This window comes from Eutrigla gurnardus, assembly GCF_963514095.1.
Source record: "Eutrigla gurnardus genome assembly, chromosome: 4".
Classification (NCBI taxonomy): domain Eukaryota; kingdom Metazoa; phylum Chordata; class Actinopteri; order Perciformes; family Triglidae; genus Eutrigla; species Eutrigla gurnardus.
Genome location: NC_139918.1, coordinates 10,552,351 through 10,564,800, shown reverse-complemented (window position 1 = coordinate 10,564,800; position 12,450 = coordinate 10,552,351). Strand labels below are relative to the sequence as shown.

General features: G+C 41.2%; 2 protein-coding genes across 2 annotated transcripts in view; both read right to left on the bottom strand.

Annotated features, from left to right (window-relative positions):
- basp1 (brain abundant, membrane attached signal protein 1) overlaps positions 1-12,450 on the bottom strand; it is a 360,963-nt gene that overhangs the window by 213,767 nt on the left and 134,746 nt on the right. The gene's annotated exons all lie outside the window — the stretch shown is intronic.
- On the bottom strand, positions 5,316-10,930 carry znf622 (zinc finger protein 622). Its single transcript, XM_084008840.1, has 7 exons — positions 10,806-10,930; positions 9,431-10,004; positions 8,547-8,822; positions 7,595-7,757; positions 7,279-7,394; positions 6,759-6,902; positions 5,316-5,950 (listed from the first exon to the last, which is right to left on the bottom strand). The coding sequence occupies exons 2-7, from the start codon at positions 9,996-9,998 to the stop codon at positions 5,823-5,825; spliced, it is 1,395 nt and encodes a 464-aa protein (XP_083864966.1). The 5' UTR covers positions 9,999-10,004; positions 10,806-10,930; the 3' UTR covers positions 5,316-5,822.

The window sequence follows — 12,450 nt, the reverse complement described above, 5'->3', positions numbered from 1 at the left end:
GATCGCCCTTTAATAGCCGGTGAAGTTATACAGAACATTTGTCCCGCTGAAGTGCTCTTGAGCAAAACAGTCCTCCAAATCAGCAGCAATAGCTCTGGCAACAGATGAGAACAATATGAGGATTAGTCAAATGATTTGGTCAATTAAGGTCAGCTGTCACTGAAATCAGTGGTTTTCTAAATGTGGTTTTGCAGGTGAGAATATAAGAGATAGGATCTTGATATGAGAAGGTTGCCAGATGAAATCCCTGGACTGTGAAAGGGTTATTTGTCCAGCGTAACAAACTTTCAAGGCTCAAATAGTCCAGCGGCCAGTTGTATGAATGTAGATGGAATCACTGTCTTAAATATAAGTGACACTTGCTTAAAGTTACCTGTTACATACAGTTTAAAGTAAGAAGGTTAGGCAATGACCTCGAGTAGTTAGGGTCAGGATAGCACATTGGTCAGGGAATAGGACCTTAAAACATCAGATTAGCGGTACCAGCATGGACAATTTGATAATCCCAGCAATTAATGCTACACAGAGTATTAAAAAAAAAAAAAAAAAAGCAGCAGGATTTAGAAAAATGCCACATCAAGCATCAGCGAAAAGAACAGAAAAGTGAGCTGCACATCCAATGGACAGTTGAAATAGTTAGCAATAATTAGTTCCAAGTAATGGATGGAGAGTTAAGAGAGATTATTAAAATTATCTTATGTATCTTAAACAGCAACACTAAACTGTGGAATTAGTTGAATAAACCATCTAAAAGGGTAACGTAACATAGTAAAAACTATGTTTACTAAACTGTAAAGGAAATCGTAAATCACACATCTATCGGACGATAGCCTATATATATCTATATCTATATATCTATATATATCTATATATCTATATATCTATATATATATATATATTTACAGTATATAAATATATATATATATATATATATATAGATATAGATATATTTACAGTATATAAATATATATAGATATAGATATAGATATTTACAGTATATAAATATATATAGATATATATGAAGAAGTAAAGTGTTACCCATTCTTATAACAGTCCACTGTTCTGGGCTTCAGAAACAGACACTACCTTGTATCTTCCATCCTCCTCCAAATAGACCTGATAATAAAGTCGGAGGAACCTTGGCTGGTGAATCATTGTCGGAGACTGCTTTTCCAAGAAGAACCTTCTTTTTTTTTCCTTTTGAGGACGTCTATCGTTTTCCGGGGAGCGGGCCAGTAATGGACTCTAATGCAGCAAAGGAAATTATCCACTCATGTCCAATCACTACCTACGAGGCACCGATCAATACCAGGTCCCCAGGGCTCGGGGGGAGAGCAGGGAGGGTCGGCTGAACTGCATTCGTTTGGGAGGGGTGGCTGAGATGGACCGTCTCTGAATTTACTTTTGGATTACACCTTCCGTCGGAGAGTGTGGTGTCCATCCATCTAATGCATATTTAAAAAGGCCTCAATTGAGGGAATTCAGGTTGTACTCTTCTCATGCAGGACATGGGCTACGATCAAATCAACTACGATTAATACAAACTACTCAGATTTGTCTGAGAAGAACTATTTTGCCAAGTCAGCCTCCTATGGAGGGTTTATAAATTAATAAGTATGCACTTTATTAACGGTAATAAATCATTCACTAATGCTTGTTATCAGTTATACGCCAATGATAACGTTGGCCAAGCTCCCTTTTACTTACTTCAGTTAGAAACACTAATAATACATTGATAAATATGTATGTCTCACTTTTTAATAAGCAACGATTCAGTCGTTACGTTAGCAAGTCACTAATAGAGCTGCAATGATTAAGTGATGAATTTGTCATTAATCGAGGAAAAATCCCAAACATGCTTGTTCCATGCATTTCTGATGGTAATTATGTGAATATTGGCATAATAATCATTCATTTCAGTCCTCATCAGTGATAAAATGTTTTTCATAAAAATCCATCAAGTTGTAAATGTTAATAAAGTGGTAATCAATGGTTAAGTCAAACAGTCCTCTTCCTGAGGAATTAGTCAATGCATCATGACGGAGGAGGATAAACACCAGTCACAACCTGGCAACCCATCCCATTTCATACGTGAGGTATTTCTGAGTGACACAGAATAGGAGGCGGGACATGACATTGGAGGAATTTGATTCGATGGTTGAAAGCTCTGTGCTGAGTCTTGCCGATTGACTGACGGATGGATGTCACGATGTTATTGGTTGGTAGTCGCTGATGTAAGCACGCGTCATATTTGGTTTGGATAGCAGGAACAAATATTTGGGATTTTGACATAATAATAGTAAGAAATTGACTTTTTTGTAATATGTTGAAAATAGGTGAAGAATGTCACTGGGGATGAGATTTACTGTATAAGGGTTAAAAAAAATTCAATTTGTAGCCACTAATAAAGTTAGTTAGTATTCATAGGCAACATTTTTCAACATTTCCCAAGAGTCTGCAGACATTTGCTTGAGCTAAATGTTAACACCAGCATGAAAATGTGCTCAAAATAACAATTCTAACATGGAGATATTTAGTATTATGTATATATTTCTTATTTTGCACTAAACACAAAGTACAGCCACGTCTGATGGGAATGTTTTTATGCCTGTTTGGTCATAAACTAAAGTACTGGACAAAATAAAACATTTAACTTAATGAACACGAGATGAAAAAGTTAGAGGATCACAGAAGTCAGCAGGATTCGTTGGCTGTGGAACATGATTGGCTGGATTACATTTCATGGCACTCCATCCAATAGTTGTTGGACGGGCTGACAGAGCCATGCCTCTTACATGGCTAAAAATATTTGTCTCCAGGAAGCTTTGGAGCAACTCCAGGAAACAGTGAAGGCAGCCAATCAGGACAAAGTCAAGCTGTGATCAAATTACCCAAAATCTGTCCAATCAGGTCAGGTTTCAGCCGCTGAGCCAAAAAAAGAACTCACATTAATGACAGCTTAAGGGACAGTTCAACACAATACCCAACATGCTCCTCTTACCTGTAACACTATTTATCAGTCTAGATTGTTTTGATAGTTGCTGAGCATTGAGAGAACCCAGCCGTAGAGACATCTGCCATTATAGTTATAATGGAACTAGACGAGACTCAAAAGTGCCAAAGAAATACATTTGAAAAACTCAACAGCAATGTCTCTTTCCAGATAATCCACAGATCTATTTTCTTACTGAACTACGCCCACCAACTGTATCACTGCGCAGAAGGGATCTACTTGCTGCCAAAAGGCTCGTGGTTGTGCGTTTGCGAGGCGTAAACTTCAGCTGAGCTGTCATGCCAGCGAGCTCAGAGTATCAACTATTTGCAGAATATCACCAAGAACTTCATCTGGAGTACATCTGAAGGAAACGTTCCAGTGTGTCCAACATGATCGATGCTGTCCTTCAGTAACGTAACACTAACGTGTCATTCTAGTGAAAAGCATCACCTCCTATCATGACTTGACAGTGCTAATGCCTCTGAGCCATCTACCCAGTTTCTCTCCCCAAGTCGTCCTGATCAATTAGTCTCCTTCTCGCCGTCGGCCAGTCTGCAGGGCCTCCTCCCCCCCCCACTCGGTTTTTCCTGTCGACTCTGTCAAACAGTGCGTGCTGTGCGGGCAGAGTGCCATAAACCCCCTGAAACCATCACGCCGCAAACACTCTCCCTGCAAAAGGAAGTGGAGAGCCTGCCAAAGATAAAGTGGAGGACCACAAACAAATGGAGTAACTGAGCTCATTAAAGGGGCGGTGTGGTGGGTCAGCATCCTGCTCGGGCCCGATCAGCTTTCCATGACATCATCTGCACCAGGCTCAAAGTCATTGATAAATCTGACGTACCTGGAAAGAACTACATTGATGAAGACGAGTTCAAATCACTCGCAGTAAAAGTAGCAATAGTCCCGTTTTCAAAGGAGAAATATTACCAGTTAAAAGTCCTTGGAGCAGGAGGAAGAAGAGGAAGACGATGAGGGTGGGGGGGATAAGAGCAGGATGAGGAAGATGATGAGGTAGAGTACAAGGAGGAGGAGGAGGAAGGGGAGGGGGAACAGGAGGAGGAAGATGATGAGGTAGAGGCAGAATAAGACGAGGACGAAGATGATGTTGAGGAGGCAGGAGCGGAAGAGGAGGAGGAGGAAGATGTTGAGACAGGAATAATCATTATAAGGGTTCATGTGTGGAGCACGCTTTCTGAAACTCCACATTGAAAACAGATTGGAGGTTTTGATTGCAGCGTTTCATTTTGAGTGTTCCTTCCCACGCTGTATTGTTGGGCTCGTATCGTGAGCCATGCCAGATTCAGCAAACGCTGCTGACGTCAGATAATTGTATTAATGACCAGCGTTAACAGAACGCCATCAGTTTGTTTTTTCTTTTCTCTAAAACCTATCACTTAAATCTCAGAATAAAGGTCATTGCACCTTCACTGCTTCCACAGAATTCAAACCATCCATATCAACTATATCTGGTGAAATTTTTTTTTGTAATGAATAAATATTAAAAGCTAATTCATTGTAATCGAAGTTCCTCTGGTAAACAGCGGAACAAATTAATAAAAGTACCCCTGGACCATCTGTGTTGTGATGCTCGGCTCACATTAAATCCATCATTTTCTAGATTTGTCTCAATCTCGCCGTCTCTTCCCTCCGTTTTCTTCAGAGCAATGCATGATGGTATGAAGAAATGGTGCCATATAGAAAACGTCTCGCCACAGCGAGGCCTCCGATGCCTGCAGCGTTCAGTGATATTCCATGTTAAACAACAGCATCGGTAGCCGATCCTAACTAATGGTGATATCGCTCTGCTGTGTGGATGCATTTACAATTATATTAGCCTGTAAGTCAAACAGAATAGTGCAATAACTATGAAGTGAAATTTATTTTGGTTTCTCAAACAAACTGAAAACTGAGGCCTGGATAACAGCAGACTGACTGCACATCACTCCGCCAACAGGTCTGGACCTGAACTGCGTTCGTACCCAAAAGAAAATTCTAAATACGAGAAAATTGGTGAACGTGACAAATTCTCCGAGAACACTCGGACACGCTACTGAAGAACAAACTGGTTTCTTGCATGGGGATCGCCGTTTCTTATAAATGACCATATATACGCAACCAGAAGATGCTTTCAGGTGCCAACCTTAGGAGTATTCGTTCTTCTCGTCAGTTAACAACCTATCGGCATCGTGTCTTGCCCGAGTTTAATAACAAACGGAGCAAAAAGATGAACGAGAAATTCAGAATTTAGCACTGAATGACGTTACTTAACCTGAAAATGAAGGGTAAAGAAAATTCATTATTTAAAGAAGACTTCCATGTATCCAATAAATATGAAACATTTATTTGGTGGGATGTGTTAAGAGCACACTGAATCATAAAGATATCATTTTAAAAGTGTTTTGTAACGGAATAGAGTCCAAAAATAGTAAAACCACTGAATTAATTGATCTACGTTCTCTTTTTCTCTTTAATAAATGCCTCGTTTTTGCAGTGAAGGTAATGACGACGGGGATTTTTAAGCGGATGTACAGTGGACCTATACTTTCCACACAGAGGCAGCATTACAGAGACAACAGAGTTGGAGATTTGGTTCCCTACTCGGAAAGAATGTGATGCGTCCGCTCTTTATACGAGAACTCCAAACCTCATCAAGGTTTTTGCTGCCGTTGTCGGGCCTCTTCACAACATGGCTACGTGACTGGCATGTTACACTATCCTTCTCCCACTGTGCCACGATCCACCAGCTGTGCGCCTGAAAGTCCCGTTGGCTGGAAAATAACAAAAAGTGTTGCGTTTGGCACCGCGCTGGCTTCCCTCCTGTCCCGGCTCAGAACATCACTTGGGCCCTGAAGTGCTTCTGCCTGACTGTGTTGTGGTTCATGCCCATCTTCAGCATCCATTTTGACTTCATCATCTGTACGTATTGCATGTCTTTGGGTTTCTGGTAGAAGTTGCCTGAGACAGAGAGCGAGAGAGAGACTCTTAATATAACAAACATTCTTGGCTGAGGATTTGGAATGAACACAGACATGTTTTAGTGGTAAAAACAGCCCTGCAATAACTTTTTATTATTATAATAATAGCATTTTATTACCATTGTAACTGTAGCACAGTGGTGTTAGTTGAATAATTACTGTCATTTTGGAGACAGCCGTTGGAAGTGCACAAGCATGATTGAAAACGTAAGCAACATTACCCATTAGAGCCCAACCGATACGGGATTTTTGGTCTAATTTCAGCTGCCAGATATAAATAAAAAATATATATACTATAAATAAATAATAAAGTAATCAGATGGGAAGATGATAGTGCTTTACTCGACCTAGGACGTCACGCAGGAAAAACAGTGCAAGAGGAAGCTGGTGGAATTAATAAATTACAGGAAATGGCATCAATAAAGCCAAGCTGCCAAAAACATCTCTACATGCAGAACTAAATAAATGTTCACACTTCCTCAAAACGCAGCAAAGAAAATAAAGCTCTCTGGGAAAAAGTTGGCAAAAACTACGAGAGTCAGACTTCCAAAGAAGTGATCAGAGATTCTTCACTCCCCAAACTCTTGTAAGTAAACACAATAAATCAAACCAGGGAAACAGAAACACTGCACTACAGTCTGGTCTTTTTGTGGAGCCTAAACGCTGATAAAGCTTGCCAAAACATCCAAGTTAATACATTGAACATCACAGCTGTAGTTGGATACAGAAAATACTTTAGAATTTAAATGGAGTGACTTTAAAAGACTTGTTCGACTCTTAAATCTTACCTCCGTCTCCTCCCCAGCCCAGAGCTTTGTACTGCCGGAGGACTCGGCCAACAGCGTTCCTATTGTGGGTCAGTGCCACCGCTCTCTGAGCGCCGAACCGCTGCTTGTAGTACCTCATGAGGGAGCGGTGGCCGATCTTAGCGCCTACAGAAACACAGCAAGGACGCGCCGTCGATTATAAATATGAACACAGTAACCGTACACAACGACGTCAGCCTACATTCACATGAGAGCTGAGATCTCACAAAAACGTGTATGCAGGAGCAGCCAAACCATCACATCCCTTTAGTATTAGTAAGGACGTTTGGTTTTCCCAGAAAACAAACATACACACAATGTAATACAGGGGTAGTCCACACGGGGCCGACGAGCATCTGGTCGCCTGCAGGGAGCCAAAATGTTCCCAAAACAGCACCGGGACTCCAAATTAAAGCGGCCAAAATTAATATTTCGATTCTTCCAAATATGTTCCACCATTTACCTTTGCCGATAAAAAAAAAAAAAACTAATTTCAAGTCACCTGAAGGGAGAGTGAGCTCTAGCGTTTCGTCGTCGCATTCTAGGTCCTTGTCATCAGGCAGCTCCTCCTCATCCATTTCTGCAGCCTCTCCCTCCTTCCTGTCTGGGTAGCTGCTCCTGTTGGCAAAAAAAAACACAAAACGTGTGAATGAGAAGAACAAAAATGCAACATAAATGCCTTACTCTTGCCTTCGGTAATCTTAGATCCAGATAGAATTATGTCCGTCCTACTCGGCATTGAAAAACAAAATGCTTCCGTAAACAATTTTACATACAGTAGAGGAATGAACATCAAACCGTTTTCATGACATTGGTACCTGAAGTCATAGAAGTCTGCAAACTCCAGGGCGGCGTCGCCGTCTGTGAAGAGTTTACAGTGGCTTTTGTCCGTCATGTGACTCTGCACCGCTTCTGCCGAGTAGAATGAACGGCCCTTCTCGTTGCACCATAAACACACGTTTCCGGCACCGACTTTCTCTCCTGTTAACACGACAAATCATCAGGTTGGAACAAAAAACATCTTTCACTTATGTATAACATTAGCACTGAGGAGCATCTTTAGCTTAACATCAAGAAAAAGTACTCTTTATAATCAGGAAAGCAGAATAGTGCTTTGAGTCAAGGTGGGAATCTGATATTTGGAACGATGAAGGCAGTGATTTGATAAATCAGTGCGTCAGGTGTTATTTTTTTTCTGATAGTCATAGATTGAAACCACAGCCAGCTGCTCCACTGCTGCTGTTCTCTTGGAGATCATTTTCTACATCGTTTTGTCTGCCTTTGCTGGTCTCCGGACATGTCATATGGCGTGAGTATGTTCATGTTGTATTCTTTGTTGTTTATTCCGTAGATATGATGTCTATTGCACTTGTCCATCCTGGGAGAGGGACCCTCTTCAGGGTCTCCTTGAGCTTTCTTCCATTTTTCCTCCTGTTAAAAGGGATTTTTAGGGAGTTTGTCCTTAGTTGAGTGAGGGTCCCTGGACAGAGGATGTAGAACTCCAGATTGTAAAGCCTTCCGAGGCAAATTTATGATTTGGGGCTATACAAATAAAATGATGCTGTATTTGGGAATGGTCATCTTATCGCTTAATAGTTCCTGCATTATTTACTTGAACACTGAACCCTCACTTGGCAACTGCTGATCCTTGTTCAGATTTATGTGACAGAACAGCACTCATCTAGACTTGTGTGGAAGATGGTGGAAAAATTGATTAGACAACAGATTAGAGTCCTGATCCTTCACACTTTACAGTTAGTCCAAACTCACCGAGGTAGCGCAGGAGGCCCTTGACGTCGACGAGGAACTCTACATCAGGGATGAAGAAGCTGTGGACTTTGGTCATGTGGGCGACGTTCTTCATGAGTGACTTGGAGTGGTGGGAGCAGAACAGGCAGTCGGTGACGGGGATGGAGCCCGGCAGAGCGGCGGGTCGGGCATCGGACCCAGCCGTCGAGTCCCCGTCCTCTTGCTCCATCGTCTCATCTTCATCCTCCTCATCCATCTCATCCTCAACATCCTCTTCTTCAACGTCCTCCCACTCTTCTGGAAGATTGTTATTGGAACATGGTGTCACGTTTAACATAAAAAAACATACATAATTTCAATTGGGTCACATTTATGAATACAAACAAACCATACATAAAAAGTTTATTTTGACTGAAACACCGTTCTGCTGCCATAAATACTCACCAGAGCACCAGCAAATGTGGCTTAATCCGCTGCTGAAAATAGTTCAACAAATGCACCATTTTATCCAGTCTGAGTAGTATTTTCATGAAATGTATGGACGGAACAGCTTGATTACACTAAATATTATTTATAGTTTATATTCAGCCCAAGTATTTTCATAGTTCTCTGGTTTATATGTAGAGATGCTGCAATACCATTGTTTTTCTTTCTGATACCCGAACATCGGCAGATGTGAAGTACCGATTCGATACAAGTTTCAAGTTTGGCATTTTGATAGTCACCATCTTGGATTCTGGCCCTCATCATCTTGAAATTTTTGCCACCAGTGAACAGAAGTGACCATATTTGGACTGTGGAAGAGCGACGGGTGGTTCTGATAAACAAAAGCAGCAGAGCAGCACCCCGAGAAGCAACCGTACTGCATCTGGATCCATCTGGCCAAACTGTTAAAGTTATCTTACCTTCCACAGCTGTGGCTCCCTCCTCTCTTTCTCGTCTCTTGGCCTGCTCCTCCAGCCACATCATCCTGGGAGGTTTCTCCATATTCTCCGCCTTCTGCCTCGTCGCTCCTTGCGACGCCCCTTGCTTGGCCGGGTTGAGCCTCTGCTGCTCTTTCAGAGCCTGCTGCAGGGCCTCGTTCCTGGCGTTGTGATCCACCTTCTCGTCACCAAGTCCTTTCTCCAGGTTCTTCTCATTCATCTTCTCCACTTTCCTCTGGGCAGCAAGCAGAGCCTGCTTCTCGGCCTGCTGATGTTTGTGGGACTGCAGGTGATTTTGATAGGAGTTGACGCTGGAGAACTTCTTGTTGCAGACGATGCAGCCCTCCGTGGCCGCTGTGTCATTCAGCTGCTGTTGGGCGGCTGCCCGCTGTGCCAGGACACGCTCCTGAAAGTTTTCAGCAGTGACTGGTGGCATGTCGGCCACCTTGCGTTTCAGGTTGTAGCGGTGCCAGTCCGTTTTGTAGTGCGCTCGCTGCACCTCGCCGTCTACAAACGCTACTCTGCAGCTGATGCAGGTGTAGGAGGCCATGGCAACCTTAAGGTAAGAGGGGGAAGTCACATAAGATTATGTATATAAGATTTTATCACAGTTGACACCCTCTACCATTAGACAGCCCCTCCGGGATTTCACAGGATTTTTGGTTACTGCTGTAGATTAAAAAGCCTGATTGTATGGCAGCTTTTAATAAGAAGGATGATGCATGTTGCCATTTTTAATGCATTGCTTTGAAATGAAATTGAGGGAGCAAGTGAAATTGCCTTTTAATTGTTGCGTTATACATCGTTTCAGCTGGAAAATATATAGACATGTTTAAAAACTAAAAAAATATATAATGCAATACAATTTAACATAACCACAAACTACAGCCTCCATAATGACAATCAAGTTGAATTGACAACACTATAAATGTCTCTTTTCAATAAGTAAAAGATTACGTTACTGTTAAAATCCATCAAAAGTAAAAGTAAAAGCAGACGGTAAAATTGTGTAAAGTTAAACCTGGTTAGTTAGATAGTTAATTAGTCAGTTAGTTAGTTAGTTAGCCTAGCTACCTGGCTACGTAGAAGCTAGCGTTAGCTGTCGGGTAACAGTTCACTAAATGAAGTAACAAAGTGCCACCAAAGTTCAAAAAACAAACGTTTGTAAAAGCAAATTTAAGTAAACACGAACTGTCAAAACTGTGATGCTGCACCAGTCGCAGACTCGATATGCTATCATCGGCTAGCAACCCACAATGTGGTGTAAACATTTGCTAATAGCAGCTAAACGCTCATAAAGCCCACGGCAACGACAGCCCAAGTTACAACTGGCGACGCAAGTTCAATATTTACTTACTAGTTCGGTGAATTGTCTCCTTCGAAAAAAACACGTTTTTTAATCTTTTTTTGTCAAGCCTGATCCGTACTCGTCCGCCGCGACGCACCACAGTAGCACCACGCGAGGGTAACTTCCTAGTGAACTTTGAACCTCTTCTTCTTCTTTAGTTTTTTTGGCGGTTAAGCGCAATACCGCCACCTATTGCCTCGGAGTATGTGTACCAGAACTTGTACACGTACCACAGCCTGTAGAAGTGGATATAGCCATCGTCACTGATACAGTATGATTAATTGTTGCTGTACATTAAATACGTAAATACGTACAAATTACTCAGTTGCCTGCCTAAAACAAATACAGTTAAATACAACAGTCCCACAATAATCCTCCCTCCGTTGAGGTTCACTTTCTGTTGTAGGTGTTGATTCAACTGCAGGGTCATTTTAGAGAATACATGTGGTGTAATTGAACTGTATTGCTTTGTACTGACAGATGTGTATTATTTCTACTCACCCATTCATATTGACAACGTGTCTGTGTCTCCCAAGCTAGAAAAAACACTGCACATTTGAGCAATGTTATTTTTTATAATGACTATCCATCTCTAAAAACATATTTATATCAACATTAAGAATAGAGTTTACCATTCGTGGCATATTTGCTGACCAGTTGGGATATGGAGAGAGGAGCAAGTCTGAGCTGAAGAAGTATCACAACACCTCCTCATATAAAGCCCTCATGCAATAAACCATAATAAAACACTGTGGACATGAAGGTGCATTGAACCCTGTGTCTTAAGTTCTATTACAGAGACTAAATCGTAATGGGAAGTCAGGTTTTATATAATTTCAGATCCAGCATTGCATTAATAAACAGAACGAGTGCCTTAGTTTAAAGTCTCTTAACATGGTGGCATGAGATTTTATAAATGTCTGGTGGTTTTGAAATATTTCTAATATACATTTTTACACACAAAATCCAATGAAAGGTAATAGTAATTTTGTGTTCTGGCCAACTTTAGTTTAATTAAATGTGTGCCTCAACATCATGCCATAAAAACAATAACTCAGTGTGTAAATCAAGTATTATTTTATGTAAATTTTAATTAAGCATACATTTGCTATTTTTTAGATTGATTTCCAAATGTATGTAAATAACAAAATTTAAAATGAGAAGACTTTTGAAATTGCCTATATTTAACTTAGTCACATAAGACATCTTGCAATTCATTTCAATGTATTCCTGGCCAGTAGAGGGGGCTGTTGTATAATGTCTGTGGCCAAACACTGGTAGGACTAACAGGGAGGCCACGCACTGGTGAATACTACTATGTTGACATGCCCCTCATCATGTTAGAGTCCAGAATCAACTACCAGGCCACTGATGAGTGTTTCGTATTGAAAACGGTTCAATGTCCTATAATATTCTGGTGGTTGTATCTTACTGTCAATAAATGTCAATTATAACAGACAAAACATCCTTAAGGGGACATTGTATTGACCCTTACCTTAGCGACTATTTATAACCTCACCCTACGCCTGGCCTTAAATTCAGTCTAACACCATGACTTGACTTTTGTCCACCAAAGGTATAGCAGGTCCCTGCATGTGACTGTGTAAACACCAAGCTGTCCCCACAACATCATACGTATATGTTCGCAAACACA